General features: G+C 41.3%; 1 protein-coding gene across 5 annotated transcripts in view; it reads right to left on the bottom strand.

Annotated features, from left to right (window-relative positions):
- Nucleotides 1-21965, bottom strand: part of SRGAP1 (SLIT-ROBO Rho GTPase activating protein 1) — a 324413-nt gene that overhangs the window by 31606 nt on the left and 270842 nt on the right. For all 5 annotated transcript variants that reach the window (XM_004602634.3, XM_055118174.1, XM_004602635.3 and 2 more), the window contains 3 exons: nucleotides 18217-18277; nucleotides 17644-17721; nucleotides 15002-15136 (listed from right to left, as the gene is read on the bottom strand). In XM_004602634.3, coding sequence (XP_004602691.2) covers nucleotides 15002-15136; nucleotides 17644-17721; nucleotides 18217-18277 — 274 coding nt within the window. The remainder of the gene's footprint in view (nucleotides 1-15001; nucleotides 15137-17643; nucleotides 17722-18216; nucleotides 18278-21965) is intronic.

Genomic DNA, 21965 nt, shown 5'->3' with positions numbered 1-21965 from the left:
ATCCTGTCAAGACTTTCAAGTTTTCTTTTTCTTTTCTGCACTGTCAGCGATTGGACTCAGGTCTCACACACGTAAGGCATGATTTTCCTTTGAGTCATTATCGCCAGCCCCTACACTTTTAAATTTTCAACATAAATCTTAATTATAATGAGTCCAGTGATGCTGAAACACATCTTAATAATAAAATGTCATCTTACTATTCATATAATAAATATAAAACTATCATTTTAATTCAAAATTTAAAATAGGAAAAAGAATCCTATAATTGAGTAGATTAAGCCTACTTTATATTGAACATAGGAATGTTTTGGGGGGTTGGGCCACAGAGATAGTACAGAGGGTACGGTGCTTGCCTAGCACGTAGCCGACCTGGCTTTGATTCCTGGCATCCCAATATGGTCCTCAAAGCACTGCCACGAGTGACTCCTGAGTATTGTCAGCAGTAAGACGTGGGCACAGCTGGGTGTGGCCCAAAACAACAACAAAAATGTTTTGAGGGATGCAAAAGAGCCTTCCAAGGAGTGTTTAGGGGACTAGGGACCATGCCCAATGATACTGGGTTCAACATGATGGTGTGAAGGCAGTTCTTGGGCCATGAAGGCTACATCCTATGATGCTCAAGGGACCACCTAGTGCAGGAGTTTGAGGTAGGGTGCATAAGTCCTAACTCCTGTATTATCACCCCAGCCTCATGAGTAGAAGTATATTTTAAAATGTATAATATCCTTTCCAGACAAGGGTCTTGGTTCTTTTTCCTTTTTTAAAAAGTGGGACAGGAACTTTTTAGAAATGTTAAGCAGATGCACACACACATTTCCTCAGGCCTCTGAACACAGTAGTAAAGACAGCAACATCTCCAGGCACTGTGTTCCATAAAGACCAAAACATCTACCAAAGCAGCTGTCATGACAATGTCCCAGGTTGCTTAGAGAAGCCACCCTGCACAGTGCAGGCAGGTGAAATACCTGCAGAGAAAGTCATTTACGATCACTTCGTGTTTAAGGGTAGAAGTTTTACATCTGTGACTACTATGTATTTAGGCATAGCTACACTATCCTTTCCTCTCCAGAGTTAAGTGTTAGTAGCCTAGGACCTGCAGGCCTGGAGAGACAACCCAGAGGGCGGGCGCACAAGCTCTGCAAGCAGGAGGACTGTGCTGATTCCGCGTCACGTAGTCCCTTGAGCACTATTGGGAGTGCTCACGAGCACAAAGCTGGGAGTAGCCCCCGAATATTACCAGATGTGCCCCAAAACCCAACTGTGAAGGACCTTAAATAATGCTTGTTATTGCTATTTTAAGTTAAGGTGGACAAAACGACTCTCTAGAAAGTCTAGCTCAAAACCTCCAAATTCTCAGAAGGGAAGCATACTCTACTATTATCCATTCTTAAAAGTAAACATTAAGATTTACTAGCATTTATTTCCTTGTTCATTAAAAAAAATTATGTTTGTACAAATGTCTTTAAATTTCATGCCTTAAGACCAGTCACAATATTTGATATTTTTTATGTACATACGGGCCGAGCCTCACACATGTGTGAGCATATTCCTGGACTGTGCGGCCACACAGTGTCTTATGATGTGTCTTATGTTCACATCATAAGACACATCATAAGACACTTCCTACCCATTTTCCACAAAATCAGAGAGGGAAACATATATATATGTGCCTCTTGGAGAGCCCGGCAAGCTACCGAGAGTATCCCACCCACACAGCAGAGCCTGGCAAGCTCCCCGTGGTGTATTTGATATGCCCCAAACAATAACAAAACAGGTCTCATTCCCCTGAGCCTGAAAGAGCCTCCAATAGTTGGGAAAGACGAGTAAGGAGAGGCTGCTAAAATCTCAGGGCTGGGAGGAATGGAGACATTACTGGCACCTGCTCGAGTAAATCAATGAACAATGGTATGACAGTGATACAGTGATAGAGTGAATTAATTATAAAGATGAATTGTATCATTTTGGGTAACCGGGTTGGCAATGACTCCTATAGCCAGAAGGGTTATTATTAAAAACAAAGCAATAGGCTAGGCACTGGTAAATTTTACAAAGTGTCTGTCAAGATGTAGCCTGGAGTAGGGGGCTGGAAGATGGAATCTGGGAACACTGGTGGAGGGTGGTGGCAGGGCCAGTCTGGAACACTGTAAGTCTAGAACTCAGCGATGAATAACTTTGTCAATCATGGTGCTTTGATAAAATAAAATAAAAAAGCAATAGGGGCTGGAGCGACAGTACAGCAGGTCAGGTGTTTGCCTTGTATGTGGCCAACCTGGACTGGATCACTCTGGGGCCCAAAGCATCATCAGGGCTGATCCCTGAGTGCAGAGGCAGGAGTCAGCCCTGAGCACCTCCAGGCGTGTCCCCCCAAATTAAAACACCAAAACCCAAACCAAAAAACCCTAACAACAATAGAAACCTTTTGATGCTGTTTACAGAGGATTTAGGGTAATTCAAGAGTTAAGTCTACTGATTGACCAAAATAGTCTTCAAGTTGAAGTTAAGGTCTGCAGTCAGAGAGAGAGGGCATGGGCAGCCTAAAAAGAGTCCCAGAGTCCTAGAGTTAAAGAAAGAAAATGAAAGGATGCAAAAGGGATTTGTCTTGACCTATTATTGATCTTTAGTATTTACCAAATCCCATTTTTAGGCTAGAAGACACAGGGGACTACTGAATTGAGAGAGTTTCAGATGACAAAGCTGCAGAACAATGTGGTAGTATGTAATGGACTGTACACATGGAAAATCTTACATGTTGTTCATATAATCACAATTAAAAAGCAAAGGAGAAAGGGGGCTGGAGAGAGAGTTCAATGAACTGGTGTACATGTTTGTGTCTGGGAAACCTGTTTGATCTCAGCACTTCATGGTCCCCGAGCACTACCAGGAGTAGCCACTAAGGGGGGGGGGGAGAGGGAGAGAGAGAGAGAGAGAGAGGGAGAGAGAGAGAGAGAGATAAAGGGGGAGGAGGAAGGGGAAGGAGGTAGGGAGAGAGGGAGAAGAAAAAAATGGGGCCATCGAGATGCAAATGAGGGCAACAGGAATGTGAACAGATTTTTAAAAATATGAGATAAAATCAGTGATGCAGATAGACATTCCCGCACTACAATAAACATGTGTGCATTAAAAGCACCCAACAGAATCATGGGCATTCCTGAGTAGCAGCCAATGGCTGCGTCCCCAGGGCCTGACACCACACTGGCTATGATCAGGGCTCAGACGCTACCTGCCGGCTAGTCACTAGGCTCGAGCACACGCCTGACAGGCGTTTCCCCCTGGGACAAATGACTCATTGGCTCTCCCAAGTCCAGTCAGCGGGTCAAAATTTATGCTCACTACGGATGCTCTGATTCATGGGCCTCCCAGCCTGCTCTGAGTGTGGCTATTCAAGGTTTTTAATAGTTTTGTGCTGCATAAAAAGATGGACCTTTTCTCCTAGCCCTACCCCATCTTCCCCAGAAAAGGAAAAGAAAAATCAGTATTTCATTTGGAATTCTTTTACATAAGGTTTTGTTTCTCCAATTCAAGGCTTCATGCAATTAGGCAAATATGGCACCATGCAATCCTAGCTGCATTCTCTGGCTCCTGAGGCTGATTTCTATTCCTTTCCAGTACCACAAGGCACCCCTGTCAGCACCCTGACTTCCCGGCATCTGGGCCTTGCAGCATCCGGCAAGCATGTGTGAAAAATCCCCAATAAAACACAGTGGGCCCGGGAAATGGCCCAAGTTCAATGGCCATTACTCTGAGAATACCAGTCCTCCTTCTGTGGCACTCACTATTTGCAAAAGTAATACTTTGCCAGGAAACAAAATTATAAATCACAAGACAGAAATTTATTCGTAAATCTGAAGACAGGGAGGGAAATTCCTTGATGGCCACATTTAGAACTGGTTGTTTAACTACAGCAACACACACAGATGTACAGGGCGCAGCTCAGCAAGCAGTATTCAGAGTAAATTCACCAGCTTCAGGGTATTTTTAGATTCCTTGCTAGGTTCTGACAAGGCATTAATTAATTGTGTGTATGTAACAAGCATACGTGTGAATAAAAGGAAAAGCAATATTTAACACCTTTCGGTGGATCTTATCCTGGCTTTGAGTTGCCTTTTCAGTTAAGAAATGAAATACCTGCAAATCTCTTGAATTGACCAATAACAGACTGATTTTGGCAAATTAAAGCATGGTGCTCTTTTTGTTTGTTTGCTTTTTGGGTCTCTGCTCAGAGATCACTCCTGGCAGGCCTGTGGGGCCATATGTGGTCCTGGGGACCTAACCTGGGTCACTGTACTATCTCTCTGCCCCCAAACCACTATACTCATTTTTAACTAAGTAGCAAAGCTGTGGAAATAGGTACCTATATACACATACATAACATTTCCTCTTCTGCTCAATTATCACACTGGGGTTACAATAAATTACATCTTAGTCCAGGAAGCTTTATTTCTGTCCAGATACTTAGCTTATTACATATACTTAAGGATGAAATGACTCCCTTAGAACCACTATTCTAAGATATCAAACAGAAAGTTAGAGTTCAGAGAGAACACCACTAGATATGCAATACACCGGAAAAAACTTTAGTCACAAAAACATAGTATTGGGCACAGGGAAAATTCTTTTACCCATCAGGGTTCTCCTGAGGCTGAATGAACAAACAAATTAGACAGAGAGAGATTAGCAGAAGAAAATTCCCAAATTTGATAACATTTACACGAATTACTTACATGGCTATAAATTCTAAAGCAAAAAGGAACAGAATTACATTCTGTGCTAAGAAACTTGGGGTTTCAAGAAAAGAGGTTGTTCTTGCATGACGTGAAGGATATGTCATCTTTAAAAAGCAAATGAAGAGTTTCCCAGATGAGGAACCTATACCTGGGTGATGCTCCATTCCCGATGAGCAGGATCATTTCTCTGATTAGGGGAGGGCAAAGAGGTCTGGGGTAAAGATAAGAGATTCTCCTTCACGTCCCAGTCCTTCATAGGCTTTTGTCCCACATACCAAGGTGATATATATTGGAAAAGTGCCTCCTTTGGAGAGCTTGGAGAAAGCCTATCCAACCTGCTTTGAGAAGATGACCGTCAGGGACATCGGGGAGAGCTACAGAACACAAGGACGTCCCTACAGGAACATCGAGGAGAGCGCAAAAGCTTCTTTCCACCCACAATATGAAACTGGAAAAATAACACGATACTAAAACGATCATCAGATATTGGGAGAGCGACAGTAGGGCACACAGAGCACTTTGCATTCCGCTGACCTGGCTCCAATCCCTGGAGCCCTGCGTGGTCTCTGAGCACCGCCAGGAATGATTGCTGAGTGTAGAGGCAGGAGTGCCTGACTAGGTGTAGTCCCCAAACAAAAGAGCAAAACAAAACAAAAGACTCATCAGACATTCTGTATAAGGACAAGTCAGTGGAAATAGCCTAAATGTCTAAGACTAGGGATATTTTAGGCCACAAGTTCGATCCCTGACATTGAACATGCTGAGAGCAGTTTCCAGTAGCACACAAAGTGTGTGATCTCTGGTGTATCATGACTGAGTAAGTGTGAGCACTGCAACTGAAATGAGCAACCCTGGTGAACACTGCACAAGTGATGGTTGTGTCACAGGATGCAGCAACCACAACCACAACAAAAGGAAGGGAAGGCCACTAACAATATTAAAATATAAAGATATGGGAAAATGTTAATTACACTACTGAACTTAAAAGTGGTTTGTAAAGAGCAGATAGGGGATGTCATTGTTAATGACACACTGAGAATTAACATATCATATGCTTGTATCTGTAGCACTGTAGCACTGTGCTACATTGCTTATCGAGTTGCTCGAGCAGGCATCAGTAATGTCTCCATTGTGAGACTTGTTTTGCAAGGAAACGCCCTACCTGCTCTGCTATCGCTCCAGTCCAAAATCACTGTATTATAAACAATTAGATAAGTCACAGTGTTATCATAAAGATATTAAAGACAAAATGCTTGTATCAAATAATATAATTCAATGGTTTTTATAATATACCTAGAGTTTAGCAACTGTTACCTTTATCAAGATTAGAACATTTTTATGACTTCAAAAATAGAGTTGGAGCGATAGTACAGGAGATAGGGCACTTGCCTTGCAAACAGTCCCTGGAACTCACCAGAAGCTCTGAGCACTGCTGGGTCTAGCCCCAAACAAAACAAAAATAACAAAAAAAGAATTCGCATGCATCTACCTCCATTTCCAGGATATGGTATGATACGATTTTTACCTCAAGTATATGACTGGGGTTGGAGGTGAGAGATGTAGCTTGATGGTAGAGAGGGCCTGGTTTAAACCCCAGCACCACACACCTACACACACACACACACCTACACACACATACACAATTGTGTTACGTCTATAATAAGGAATATTATTTGCTAATAACTTCAATAAAGAGCTGACACATGCAACACCATGGATGCACCTTGAAAGATGCTAAGGGAATAAAGGCAATTTCAAAATATTCCATTGTATGATTCCAAATATAATATGAAACTGGCCAGAACATGTAAAGCTCTAAAGAAGAAAATGGGTTAGTAGCTGCTGAGTCCTGGGGATGGTGGTGATTATGTGTAAAGGGGAGTGTTTCGGACCAAAGTTTCTTTCTTTTTAAAATTAAAAAAATATTTTAGGGGCCTACCTGGTGGTATTCAGGGCTTATTCCTGATTCTGTGCTCAGGAATCACTCCTGGCAGGCTCAGGGGACTATAAGGGGTGCCAGAGATAGAAACCAGGTTGGTTGCATGCAAAGCAAGTGCCATACCTGCTGTAGTACTGCTCTGGCCCCCCAAACTTTTTTTAGGAGCTATGAAAATGTTCTAAGCTGATTATGACTGTGACTGTATAGTCCTGTGAGTATATTAAAACCATGAAATCGTGTATCTGAACAGATGAACTATTTAGAATAAGAGTTATATTTAAACATGCTGGAAAAATAGTATAAAGGTTAAGGCACTTGCCCTGCATGTACCTGGTACCAATTCAATTTGAGCCCCAGCACTGCATATAAAAGTGACTCCTGAGCCCCCAAACAGGGTAAAGCCCCAAGCATTACTAAGTGTGGCCCTGAAATCCCACCCTCAGAAAACATGAAAATACAAAGAGGTTGTAGGCAGAATATGGAAGCAGCCCAAGTGTCCAACAACGGATGAATGGATACAGAAGTTATGGAATATATGCACAATGGAATACCATGCAGCTGTAAGGAAAGAGGAAATCACGTGGTTTGTGAAATGTGGAGGGAACTGGAGGGCATCGTGTTAAGCAAGATACTTCCAGAGAAGGAAAAACACTGGGTGATCTCACTCATCTGTAGTATAGAGAGGAACAAAACAAGAGAATAGAGAATAATAAACAATAACAAACTCTTGACCTTGGATTACAAAAACTGAGATTACAGGGAGAGAGTGGGGGAGGAGAGGTAGGAATGAAAATTGGACTAGAAGTAACAAGGACACAGTGGAGGACTGGATACGGACGGGGGGCGAGGTGGAAACTGTACATCAAGACCACAGCCATGAACACTATTGTCTTAACTAAATAACAATAAAAAATTTTTTTAAAAAAGCACCTGGTGCCTACCCTACAGATGTAACTCAGTGGTAGAGCAAATATTTTCTGAGTGTGGGGCCCTGGTTTGGATCCCTGGCACTCCCTTATCTCACCAAAAAATATATAAGTAAAAATACCTAGGAATATGTATAAAGAAACCCTTAAAATGCTATTATGGTTCACATTACCTTGTGAAGAGAAATATTACCTTGTGAAGAGAAATGATCAATTAGTTTACTTTTTAGTTTACTTTCTAATTTTTCAACAGTGATCACATATTAACCACATAATACTTATTTAAAAGCCCTGGCTATTTAAAGATTTGTAAGGACTTAGTAATTTTTAGGTATGCTAATGGTAATATGGCTATGTAGTGTAGGATAATATGGCCTCAGCTGCCCTTACTTCCTAGCACCCCCAAAAGCAGGGTCCCAACGAGGGACGGGACGGACCCAGGGCAAGCGGTGAGTTGTGTGCTACCCTGGCATCGAGATGGGCCTGGCCAAAGCGCCTACTACTTAACTATAAGTTAAGAGCTTGGTCATGGACAAATGCTGTCATGATCCAAACAGTGATAACTAGATTGGGACCCTGCTAGGGTTAGGGATGATTAACCTGGCCTGAGTGCTGTATTCTGAGTCTGTGTTGCCAGGAGAGCTGCCTTGCAAGCCTCAACGTATCTATGTCCATATAAAAATAACTAGTATTGGGGCTGGAGTGATAGCACAGCTGGTAGGGCGTTTGCCTTGCACGCGGCCGATCCGGGTTTGATTCCCAGCATCCCATATGGTCCCCTGAGCACTGCCAGGAGTAATTCCTGAGTGCAGAGCCAGGAGTAACCCCTGTGCATTGCCAGGTGTGACCCAAAAAGCAAAAAAAAAAAAAACCCAAAAACAAAAAAACACTAGTATTAAGATGTTAATGAGTGTTTGGACAAAGGAAAGGAGAAAACCCCTTAAGAGGTATTTTGCCTGATGACAGTCAGGAAGGGCTTTGGAATGCCCTTAGGGAGTATTGCCTTTGAACCTGACAGCCCTCAGGAAAGGCTTTCTTATGCTGATTTTGCTATCTGGCTGTGTGTAGCCTAGAGGGCAAGGTGGAGAGAGAAAAAGAGGAGAGAGGAGAGGCAGCAGTAGATCCAGAGAGAGGACAGAGCTAGGAGTGCGGGAGATGAGAAAGATGGAAGATTGAATAAACGGTAACTAATCAGCAACCAGCTTGTTCTTCGTTCTTCCTTCGCCTGCCCTGACCAACAGCCGCACACAGCAGTTCCAGAGCACCGAACACGGGTGGTGAAACAGAGCCGCTCAGAGAGCCTGCGAGTGCACACGAGCATCGGCGTGCATTAGTTTTTTCAATATAGTATTAAAAAAAGAAATGAATTCTCATCTCCCAAAGATACATATATACAGATGGTGTTAGAGGGATGATGGGAAGTAGTAAGGTTTGTCCAGGAATAAATATTATAGCAGAACAATTCTTGATATTAGAATTCATGATAATTTTGGTCTACTCCGTAGGCATTTAAAATTATCTGTGATAAAAAGCAAAAAATAAGACTGGCCATGAACAGCATGGACAATACTGTTCTACTCTGACTTTTAAGAAAAAATATTATGGGCGCATATGTTGCCTGAGCCCATGTGTTGCTTGCTCCTATGTGGCCGAGCACATGTGTCGCCCGCATCTCCCCTCTTGAGATGTGTACTTTCATGCATTCGTGTCTAGTGCTAGGATGTATGTAGGGGCTCTCTCCACCCTTGGAGAAGCCCGCATTCTTTCTTGCGCGCATTACTCTTACTATTCTCTCTTCCACTTATCCCTTCCTCCTTCCCTCAGAAAGCCTCTAAATAAAATGTTTACTTAAAAAAAAAAAAAAGAAAGAAAAAGTATTATGTGTAGAGGTGAAAAGAGAAAAAGGAGAAGGAAATGGTACCAAAATGTGTCTACAACCCCTGCTTTTCTCTGGGAAGTGCACTGAGGTGACAGCTGTTTGCTCTACATGCTTTTGTGTATTTTTCAAGTATTCTAAAAACAACATATTGATTTTGTGACAGGTTAAAAAAAAATCCCTCCCCGTCTCAACCCAACAAGCTTCCTCCTGTCTAAGCTCTTTGCGAGCAAGTCACTGGACTTGCCCATGTTAAACCCGGACTGTTGTATTACCTGGAGCAGTTGCGAAAATTGTTTACAAGGAGAATGGTTTAAAAAATATAAAGCAAAAACAATTATTGAGTGAGAAATTGAGATACCACCAAGTCTTGTCATTTCAAATTTAAATTATATTTGATTTCTTTATACCTGCATGCAGATAGGGCCACAGTGATTGTAACAAGGTTAAGGCATCTGTCTTGCATCTGGCCCACCCTGGCTCAAATCCCTAACACCACAATTGGTTCCCTGAACACACTTCGGGCTCAGCACAGAGCCAGGAAAAGCCCCTGAACATGGCTGAGTGTGACTCCAGAACAAATATGAAAAAACCAAACCCCATAAGTGTACTGTGAGCTGAGGAATGAATAGAACACATTAAAACAGAGAGAATGCTGAGCAAATTTCCTTTTACAACGTATATTCATGAGTTTCTGAAGAATTCAGTAATTTGTTGCATAAGAATGATGTAACAACTCAGCATTCAAAAAAAAAAGTCATTTACTAAACAATCCAAACATAGGCGAGTAGAACATACTCAGGTATTCCTGAGACATATGTGAATTTTTTAGAAAAGATAAAAAGGGAGGTTTATTTTTGGCACAAACAATTATGATATGAAATCATCTGAACAAAATCTAATCCAATTATGGCAATGCCAGGAAATTAAAAAGAAATAAAAACAATTTGGCACAGATCCCTTTCTCCCCCCCCAAAATTTTGTGTCTTTACTTCCAATAACCTACTAGCACATATTTATTTGTAAATTTCTTATCTACCAACTCTATTTTAAGTCTCTTGAATGCAAAAGTCAATCTTAACAGAACCATTAATCAATAATTCAGATAATCAAGTTTGCATTATCAAGGAACATAATGACCGTAATATTCTCAAAGAATTCATTAAAAACCAGAAAGATTTCAGATGTCTCATAGTCACGTTTGGTAGAGAAAAATACTGGCCTAAGATAAATCAATAATCCCCTTCTTTTAAGAGATTATATGTTGGATGAAATGGAATTATTATATGCAGTGCCATTAAGTATTCTTATAAACACATTCTATTATGAAAAATCATACAAAAATGTTACAGGAGTAAGCCCTGAGACTGCAGGATGTGGACTCTACAAAACCAAACAAAAACCAACAAAAAGTTATAGGACCGAATGAGGAAAGCAGGGTTGGAATTTAGGTGCTTAGCACCTAAGGAATTATAATAAGAGTACTAATAGTGGTACTTAAAATTGCATTAGTAGCACAATTAAATTCCTGCTGGTGTGTGCAAAGCATCCTTCTCAGCTTCAAATTCTGTGGTTTCTACTTCTTTGATATAGTAGAAAGATCCTGGTGGGAGGTCATTATCAATCCAGGCTATTTCCTCAAGGTTAACAGAGATGATTAATTCATTGTTTTTCATTTATCCATTATTTTAATACAGTGGGAATGTCTTTGAAGCCTCTCCTTTGCACTTGTAGTCTTCCATGCAATGCAGCACTGCATTAAATGAAGATCATTTTGTAGATTTTCCGATATTCCTGGGTCTTCACATTTTTTTAAGCATGACGTTTTAGTAATGAAAAAGCCCAATTTTGTTTCAAAACATTAAATGTGTTGGGGAAAATCATGTGGAACCAACACAATCCTGGGTTATTTTAACATCATTCTTAAATGCATGTGAGGGCATTATTTCAAAGAAACACACTTTTTATAGAACAGGCAGATTGTTAAGTGGCTCATTGAGATATTGACATCTGTGACCTGAGCTTTCAGCCAGAGTAGTTAGAATGATAACAGCTAGTAACACTTCCTGGAGCTTATTTTGTGCTGAGCATGAGGCTAACCACCCGATTTGTTTGTGGCTGCACCCGGAGTAGTTCAGGGCTTACTCCTGGCTCTGTGCTCAGGGTAACTCCTGGCGGTGCTCGGGAGACCATAAGCAGTGCTGAGAATCGAACCTGGGTCAGCTAGATGCACCTTTCCCGCTGTAGTATCTCTCTAGTTTCAGAAGATAACTACTTAACCAAATGATAGAACTTATTCCTTATACATATTCTATGAAATAAAGAAACAGATTTAATAAAATGATTAATCCCTGCCCAAAATTACAAAGCCGTTAAGCCGTGCAGCTGGGATTTGAACAAAGATCTTTCTGATCTATGACTTTAACTTTTCATAACCACATGAAATCATCAATCAAAGTTGAAAGCGTTTGTACATTGGTTACTAACAATGCAGCCTAATGCTCCAAGTGCCACATATAAACAAATGCGGATATGATGCATATGCCAGAAAATCACTAAACATTGCACAGTGCCTGTAACTTGTCCAGTGCCTGTAACTTCTGTCTACGAAGGGAGGGAAATCTTTAGACATAGCCAAAAGAGAATTCCAGAAGCATGACACCTCTTTTTCAGTTCTTTCCAGTTGGGTCAGAGGCCTGCTGTGAAGACTGAGGTTATGAAAGGGCCTTGGGATGGACACAGGCTCACTTCTGAGTGCTGCACAAGACACCACACTCCAGGGGGTGGAGTGTGAGGGGCGCCGACCACAGGATTATGACCAGAGCATTCAGACCCAATGAAGTCACAACCTAAGGCAAAAAGGCCAGCAAAAAAAATTGGTAGAATTTTGATTCTTCATTTTATTTAAATCCAACCTAACTATGAATTATAGATACACCTGGTCCTAGGACTAACCAAGCCATGTGTGAGGACCACAAAACTGAAGAATCCATTCAGACCTCAGAGGTCTTTGGAACTAACTGTGGGCATTTTATTTGTCTGTCTGTCTGTCTATCTGCCTATCTGTATCAATTTGCTGGGAAGGCACATCCGGGGGTGCTCAGAGTTTTAACTCTTGGCTCTTTGTTTGGGGTCACTCCTGGTGGTACTCAGAGGACCATACATGGTGCAAGAGATTAAATCTGGGTTAACTGTGTACAAGGCTAGTGTCTTACCCATTGGTACTTGCTCTCTGGCCTGTTTTGGTATTTTAGTAAACATACTTTGTGCCCAGCACTTTTCTTGACACTTTATATGTATTAATTCATTTTGTTACTGCAAATGAATTTTGTTATTGCAAATGATTAGACCATATGGCTTATGGTCTAATCCTTTTTTTTTTTTTTTAACAGTAGACAAAACTAAAGAGCAGAAGGATTAAGAAACTAGCTTAAGTTCACATGGGTGGTGAGCAAGTTGGACCGAGGCTGTATGACTTCAAAACCTATATTCTCGGAGCAGGAGTGAAAGGACAGCAGGTGAGGGGCTTGCCTTGCATGCAGCCAAACTGGGTTCAATCTCTGGCACCCCACACAGTTCCTTGAATCATGCCAGGAGTATCCCTGAGTGTAGAGTAACGAGTAAGCCCTGAGAACCGCCAGGTGTGGCCCAAAAAATTAAAAATAGAAAGAAAAAACCCAAACCGACATTCTTTTGTTTGGTGGGGAAGAGAGGAAGGCACACTCGGTGGTGCTGGGGGCCGCTCTGGCTGATGCTGGAAGTGGGGGTCACCTAGACCCCCTGCATGCAAGGCGTGTGCTTCGGCCCTTGGAGCCATGTCCCCGTCTTCAAAGCCAGCATCTTAAACTTTCCCTCAAACCCCCTAGTAGAGGAGGCAGAGGGGTTAAGGAGTTATAATATGGGGAGATTTTAAAAAATATCATAGGGACTGGGGAGATGGTTCAAGGACTAGAGCGCAAGTTTTTGATTTGTCAGGCCCAAAGCTTTGTCTATTTAATTCCCAACATCTCATTGTCTTCCAGCACTCTTATTAGCCAGGTGTGAGCACTGAACTGTGAGGGCTGTGCTGTTGTACTTGGCATTGCCAGGAGTTATCTCTGGGGAAATGACCACCCACTCCCCACCACCACCACCAAGGAAAGAAATGCTCATGCACACAGTGGAACGTGAATAGAGAAAGTGACTAATTCTGCTTGTTGAGAGAGTGTGTGTGTGTATGTGTGCATATGTATGTGTATATATGTGTGCGCATATGTATGTTTATACGTGTGTACATATGTATGTGTATATGTGTGTGTGTATGTGTGTGTGTGTGTGTAGTGGATAGTGGGGGGCGATGGACTCCTGCAGGAAGGCCAGGCTCTCATAACCTTTGGAGCAGCTGGAATAGATTTATCAGAGAACAGGAAAAAAAGGCACAGGAGGAGGAGAAGGTAGAAGATGGTTTGATACCCTTGACTCAGATACTGTTGAAAGAAAACAGAGTTAGGGTGTCCGGGACATAAAAGGAAAAAGATCAGCTAAAGAGATCTTTAGGCAAAGTGGCAGAAAGGGGGAAGAATTCAGTTCCATGAACTGATCAGACCAGAGTTAATTTATAGATAGGAAGTATTAACATAGGGGTTTCAACTGGGGGTGGTGCTATTCTATTGCCCGTTTGCCCTTCTGGGTCTAGCAGACCTTTTCTTATGGAGAAACATTGTGAACTATGTGACTTCAAACCCTTGCCTGTTTCTGTGGATGTAAGTGGAAAGTACTTAATATTCAATTCATTGTATCATTATTCTCACCTCCCTGTCTGAAGTGTGAAAAATTCCCCCCTATGCTGGGCCAGAGAGCTAGTATAGGGGCAGAGCTCTTGCCCAGGATATGGCTGACCTGAGTTCAATTCCCAGCACCACACCTGAGCACCACCGTGAGTGATCCCGGAGCACAGAGCCAGGAGTAAGCCTTGAGCACCACCAGGTTTGGCCCCCAAACTAGAAAAAAAAATCCCCAGACAACAGACCAGAAATGCTTCACTTTACTAAGGCTTCCTGCTTAGCTTCCTGCTGTTTCCTTCCCAGTGCCAAGGGAACTGCCTACCTGGGGGAAGGCCAGGGACCCGTCATACCTCCTAGAGATCCTGAGGAGCAGTGGCCAGTGAGCTCCACCTTATTTCTAAGAAGTGATAATCTCAGACTGACAATTACTCCATTCCTAAGATCGGTAGGAAAAACCCTTAAACAAAAAGAAGTGACACATCCATGCTGACAGTTCACAACTCTCCCTTCACTGTGAGCACCTGCCTTTCTGCTTGATTTGTGCCGCCAAGTGGGAAGCTGTGGAGCGCCAGAGAGGCCGAGGGTCCAAGAGCAAAGCCCAGGGCGAGGCCGCAGCTGGGAGGATGACTCATGCTGGCTCCAGAAAGAAAACAAATGGCCTCAGAAATTCGGTGGTGATGGGGGAATGGTATGCAGAGAGAGGCCATGGCCTTTTCCAGGAAATTTTCAAACAGTTCTGGTGGGAAAAGACTGGAAAAAAAAAATCTACTTACTGATACAAGAAATCAGATCATTAAATCTTTCCTTAGGAAAGAGGGGGTTTTCGAGCCCACGGAAATAGAGCTTCAGAACGCCGGCGACTGAGTTAATATCATGGTTACTCTGCTCATCAGCCAAAGGGTTTTCACCTAAAAAATAAAAATGAGTTACATGCACAGTACTTCTCTTTTTTCCTCTCTGAGCAAAAATATGCTCCTATACACACATCTATATATACATGTATCTTTTAATTATACGTTACAAAAAATTACATGGTACTAAAATTAAGATAATTCGTTTAGATAGTCCACCCCATGATTAACTTAAAAATAGTTGGCTAAAATAAAGCTTCTTCAAAAAAATTGTATGCTACCAAATAATCCCTTACAAGTTACCCAAACCTTAAAATAAAATATTGTGGGATTTAGAATTTTACCCAAATTTTTTTTAAGCTGAAATCTGTAATCTTAACTTGGAATAAATTCAAATACTCAAATTTCTTATCCTAAGGAGGAAAAGGACAAAAAAAATACAGGTTTCCCTGCTCCATACTGTAAGGATCAGGAAAAGTTATCAGAAATATTACAAGTATCAACTAATTGTGGATATGCAATTAATTTTTCTTTAATTGCAATGTTTAATAGAAAAACATCTATTTTCATTGCAATTTTCTCTGCAATGAAAAGAGATGTTTCTCAAAGTGGCACAGTGCTGTTTACAGTACATTTAAAAATCACCGTCCACAACTGAATATTCTGAAAGCAAACAGGAATTTGAAAATGCACCATGATATGTCAAGAAATTTATATAAAAAGTGGAGATTTAAAAAAAGCCACAAATATGGAATTGTATCATTCGTTTTGAGAAGTGTTCAGGAACTGAGTTTGACTTGTTCTCCTCCCTGAAAACTGAGATGAAATCCTTTAGAAGCCTAACATGACAAAAAGCCTTGCATCAAGCCTTACTGTTTATTCACAACACAACTCTCCAAGGGTCACAAAAATTGTACTTTGTGTTTCAACTATCTGGGTTGTTCTTTTGCCTTTTGAGGCAGTTCATTTTTAGAGACAGGTGGTTCCCTTTTCTCAGCTTCAAGAAAATCGCCAAACGCAAATTCACTCATTTCACACCTTTCCCCCTCAACACACTGAGATAGCTTTATTCAAAGATATCACAAATGAATAATAAATACTGGGGAACTTTGCAAGGGAAAATAGTAAAGCATTTGCATGTGGTCAAGTGCTGAGGCGGCACACTCCAGCTTGGCCTGAATATGGCTGTGAGAGAGACTGGGAACCCTCAGCAGCTCATGGGGGCTATTGCTCGGAACTCTGCAGCGCGTCAGTCCGGACTGGGAATGGGAAAGGAATTCTGGCTCCACGTTTACCTCGTCAGTCAAAAGGTTTGAAATTTTCAGGGGCTGCATGCCTAGTCTTGGCCAGGAGAAATGGGATTTCCAGAAGGAGAGGCAGCTCTGTCTCTGCTCGGAGACGCCTCTCCCTCTGCGGCCAACCATGCTCCAGGCAGAGGAAGGGATGTGACGTGTCCTGGATGTGGCAGTGTCCAAATCATTACAACTGGAGAGCACCACTAACTCAAGCCACGACTGAGAGTGAGATGCTGTCCTGGATTTCACCCAATTCTCACACCCAATCCTGGAATTTGGCAGAAGAGGAAACTCAAAGAGATGAATAACCCAAGCCACGTGATTAGTAAGTGAAGAATCTGATTGGATTCCTGGTCAGTCTGACAATTAAATGGATGGTTCTGCTGATTTTAATATACTGATTAATATTCCCATAGGATTTTGGAGGCAGCTAACCACTTCTGGAGTAAGGCTCAAATCCCATCAAAGGGATGGAGTCTGCGGGTGGCTTGATGGAAGGAAAAGATTTCTGACCTTGATGGAATCACATACCTGTACTGAGGTAGCACTTTCTTTGCCTCTCTTACAACCCATCATATACTTTAACATAAGCACTGAGGGTAATTCAATGCCAGTCATAAACTAGGAAAAAACGCTTATGTGGTTTTCTATACTTGATAACCAAATCTAATAATAAGGCTTAATTTCTCAGCTGTGTTTTAAGTCGATTCTTACCTTAACACCCAAAATGAATTCAGAGAAAGTTGTTTTAAAGATGAAACAAACATGTCACTTCACAAATAGTTTCTCTCTTGCTCTCACCTTTTTTTTCCCCCTCTCTACTCCTTCTTCTCTCTTTCCTCTCTCCCTGTTATATTTTCTTTTTTGGGGGGTTAACCTTGGCTATGCTCAGGTCTTACTTCTGGATCTGTGCTCAGGGATCACTCCTCGCAGGGCTTAGGGGAATGATATGGGGTGCTGGGAATCGAACCTGGGTTGGCTGCATGCAGGCAAGTGCCTTACCCACTGTACTATATCTCCAGCCCCATAAATGTCTGATATTTTATTTGTTTTGGGGCCACACCTGGCAGTGCTCAGAGATAATTCCTGTCTCTGCACTCAGGAATTATTACTGGTGGGCCTTAGGGGAACATATGGGATGTTGGGGATCAAATCTGGGCCAGCCTCGTGTAAGGCCTTATCTGATAGTACCTTATCTGCTGTACTATCTCTGGCCCAAATGGATGCTTTCTTAACATGGTGTGCTTATAAATGTGAACACACAATTACCTCTCTCAAATGAATTTTTAATATCATTGACTTCCACCTGGGAACCAGACACTCTGAAAATCCCCTGATGTTGAAGACCTGGAGAGAAAAGAAGGGAAAGAAGATGAAGAGTGCATTATAACTAAATTCTCCCCGCCCCATTTCCCACTAAGTGAAATGCTAAAGGGAAAGAGCTTTACTAAAGTATTCTAGATTATTTTGTATTTAATTTTTTTTAACTAATTCACCATGGTTTACAAAGTTATTCATAGTAAAGTTTCAGGACTATAAAACTCAACACCAATCCCACCACCAGTGTCCACTTCCCTACACAAATGTCTCTATGATCCCTCTCAACACTCATACTGATTCTTTTATTTTCTTTTTCAGTTTTTGGGCCAATCTCGCAGGGCTCAGGGCTTACTCCTAGCTCTGCACTCAGGGCTCACTCCTGTTGGATTCAAGGGACCATATGGGATGATGGGGACTGAATCAGTTGGTTGTGTGCATGGCAAATGCTCTATTTGCTGTACTATCATTCTGGCCCCATAATGATTATTTTCTTAATTAAGAATTTCATAGTTTATGCCATACCATAGAGATTGATGAATCGAATACAGCTTTCCACAATGAGGGGGATAATTTGTCCCGAGTCCTAGATAAAGAGAGGGTAAGCAAATCAACCTCAAAGGAGAGGTAGAAATGACTCACAATAACAGTTTATAGTACCTCACTAAAAAATAGATTTCCCTTTTTAATAATCACTTCCAAATCCATTCCTATGAATACCCCCACCTAGCCCCAAAAAGAAAGAACAATTTTTTTTTCCAGTTCTGGAGCAAACCAAATTAAATACATTTAAGACAATGTTATTTCAACTTTAGCAGACCTACAGATGTTAAAGAGGGAGAGGACTCAATTTGTTATATTTAGGCTCACGTACCAAAATGGATACTAACATCATTAAAAAAAAATATGGGTCTTTTGAGGGCTGACTCATGGTGCTTGGGGGTTACTTTTGGCTCTAACTGGGATCAGTCCCTGTGGGCTGGAAACTGAGGAAGGGCTGGCCCCGTGCAAAGCAGGGGCCTTCAACCCTGTCCTACCTTCCTGGTCCTGAATCACTCATTTAAAATATGGGTTACTGAAACAAGGAATTCATCTAGTGGATTTAAAAAGAACCTGGTATATTCTAATATAATGCTGTAGGACCAAGAGGCCATTCTATCATCCAAATTCAGCATTTCGGCCATCTCGGAAGCCCCTCCATGACATCCAGCATGTAAGAAAGGGCCTGCGTGGTTCCAAATGTTGTTAAGAGAATTGCTTTAGAGCTGCTCATAAGATGTCATGCATTTGTTTAGTTTGCTCCAGAACTTTCTCATAGATGTTTCCATGTTATTTTTTTCATGTTATTTTTCATGTTTTAGGGATTAAGGAAAGACTTGTACAAATTCACATTCCATTAGGTCACGTTCTCTTAAGAAGGAACATATTTTGTCTTCCCCCCACATCTTGTCAATGTACTCTTTAGAACAAATGTGACTTTTTCAAATGTTTTAAAACACACGTATAGGATGACAAATGAGATGAAGGCGCTACTGAGGTCACAGTTAAACATGTATCAATGCCATGCACTCCATGTGATGCAAGGTTAATGACTATGGAGTTAATTTTCATGAACAATTTTTTTGGGGGTGGGGTGGGGGAATGTTGAGTTTAAACTCAGGAATTCAAACATTTGAGGCATGTGCTCTATCACAGAGCAACATCCCAGCCCCAATTTTCATGTAATTGAGACTCTGCTTTCTAAGGAATTAGATTGGACGGGAAACATGGAAGTTCACGAGCTGACATGAGTTAGCAATTCATGAGGAATTTCATTTGGAACTACAATGAGAATTTGGTTGTCTTATATACATTAGAGCAATATCCAGAATCCACTAACCTTTCTAATAAAACTACAGGGGAAAGATTGGGTATAAGGCAGTTAAGCGATTTAAACTCAGTATTCCTAAGGAAATTTTATTTTAGATTTTAAGACCATATCATCGGTGTATATGCCAGTTAATGGTTCAATTACTTCTGGAGCTTTCTTCACCTTCTCTAATGAGTTAATTTGTTCTAGTAGTAGCACTGGTAGCACTGCAGTCCCATTGTTCACTGATTTGCTTGAGCGGGCAACAGTAACATGTCCATTGTGAGACTTGTTGCTACTGTTTTTGGCATATCAAATATGCCACGGGTAGTTTGCCAGGCCCTGACGGTTTTAGTAGTATAAATATTTATTTATTTTTTGTAGTATAAGCTTTATCAATTTTAATTTTGTTTTGGGGCTACATTGGTTACTACTGGCTCTGTACTCAGGAATCACTCCTGGTGGTGCTTGGGGGACCATATGGGATGCCAGGGATCAAATGTGGATCTGCAGTGTGCAAGGCAGGTGCCTTACCTGCCATATCATCTCTCCAGCCCCTCTATCAATTTCTTAAATGAGCTTCAGAATAAAAACACTTTGGACTGGCTGGCTCAAGAGCAGCAATGTAATTAGATCAAAATTTACAGACTATTTTTTAAAAATAGCAAAGGGATTTTTTTTCTTTAGGATACAAGTTTATTTAAGGGAAATATCTTTTAATCAAACAATTTATATAACAGTATAACTAAAAGAGCAACAAATATTTAAATGTAAGTGATAAGAAAAGAATATTAGTTTGCATCTCTGTTGAACCCAGCACTGAAACAAAAAGAAAAATAAAGAATAAAAGGTTATTAAAAGGAAAATGTTTGCACCAAGTTCTAAATAAAAGTTTCAAGTTTTCACAACATTGGAATTAAAATTGTTTCACTGTTGTTGATTTTGTTTTCTTTTGGGTCCATCTCTGGCAATGCTCAGGATTACTCCTGTCTGCACACAGAAACTACTGGCATGGCTGGGGGGCTGTACCGGATGCCAGGAACTGAACCAGGGTCAGCCATGTGCAAGGCAAGTATCCTACACATTGTACCAACTCTCTAACCCAGAACTTTAAAATCCTTATATTTACTCTGTACTTGCTAATCTTTCTATTTACTCAAGTAATTGCCAGGATTTCAGGATTTTATATCTTCTTTTCTTTTTTTTTTTTTAAAGTAATGTGTGTGAGTTTTATTTTTTTGGTACTTTGTTTTTTGGCTACTCCTGGCAGTGTTCAGGGTACCATACGCAGTGCTGGGGTTTGAACTGGGGTTGGCTATGCATAGGCAAGTGCCTTAGTCCCTGCACTATCTTTCCTGGTAAGTGTGTGTGTGTGTATGTGTGTGTGTGTGTGTGTATGTGTGTCTGTCTGTCTGTCTTTTGTTTTTATTAGGAGGGGGCCACAGCTGGCTGTGCTCACATAAGGCTTACCCCTAACTCTGTGCTCAGGATTCACTCCAGGCAACCCAGGGACCATACTGGGGTTCTGGGAAGAGAATCTGGGTCAGCTGCATGCAAGGCAAGTGCCCTACCCACTGTCTATCTCTAGCCCAAGAGAGTGTGTGTTTTAATCTAATTTCATAGATGACATAAAAATATTTTCTGTTATTTTTTAGGAATAGCTTTTCATAGCTATCCATTTTTATGAATAGCTTTCATAAAAAATATTTTCAAAGAAGTCAATGGTCTGTGTTCCACCTATTCTTTGACAACTACTTTAGATGTGTCTCAGTTTCCCCATGGAAAAAGAGAAGTGGTTTTTCTCAGTGACTTTGTGGAAAACTGAACTGATCAAGCTCTTTTCAGAAGTCCAGAGGTCTCTCTGCATCTTTGCAGCTCTGCTCACCACTATACCACCAATGCCCGTGGTTTCTGCATCTTTGCCTTGATGCTGTTACCAGAGTCTTTAATATGCCACTCGGGACAGAGAATGGTTCACATAAGTGAATTTCCCATAACTGGCTTACTTCTTATTCGGAACCTACATTTGGTTTCCTTTCACTGATCCCAGAAAACAACAACAAAAAAAAACCCCTATCTTTTAGGAGTATACTATGTTCTTTTCTGCCAGCTTAACAGTCACTCTCTCACTATTAGCAAACATAAAGGCATCAGGAGGGTACTTCTTTCAGCCTGTGCTTCGTTTCCCAGTGCTTTCATTTCATTGTTCTCTTCTCTTCATCTAACTTGGCCCTACTTATAAACTCTGGGCTGGGAAACCAGATAATCACATTGGACAATAATTTTATATTAAATGAGGATCAATAAGGCTCTCTGGATTTAAGTTTACAGCAGTGGATTTGTGATTGTTATTTAAGATTCTTCAGTGGCTTTTCACTCAACTCTAGGGGAAAGGATCCTTTTTTTAAGGCTGCCATAGGTTTGT

This window comes from Sorex araneus, chromosome 10, assembly GCF_027595985.1.
Source record: "Sorex araneus isolate mSorAra2 chromosome 10, mSorAra2.pri, whole genome shotgun sequence".
In the NCBI taxonomy this organism is placed as follows: domain Eukaryota; kingdom Metazoa; phylum Chordata; class Mammalia; order Eulipotyphla; family Soricidae; genus Sorex; species Sorex araneus.
The sequence above is the reverse complement of the archived record's forward strand: the minus strand, read 5'-3'. Positions and strand labels throughout refer to the sequence as shown.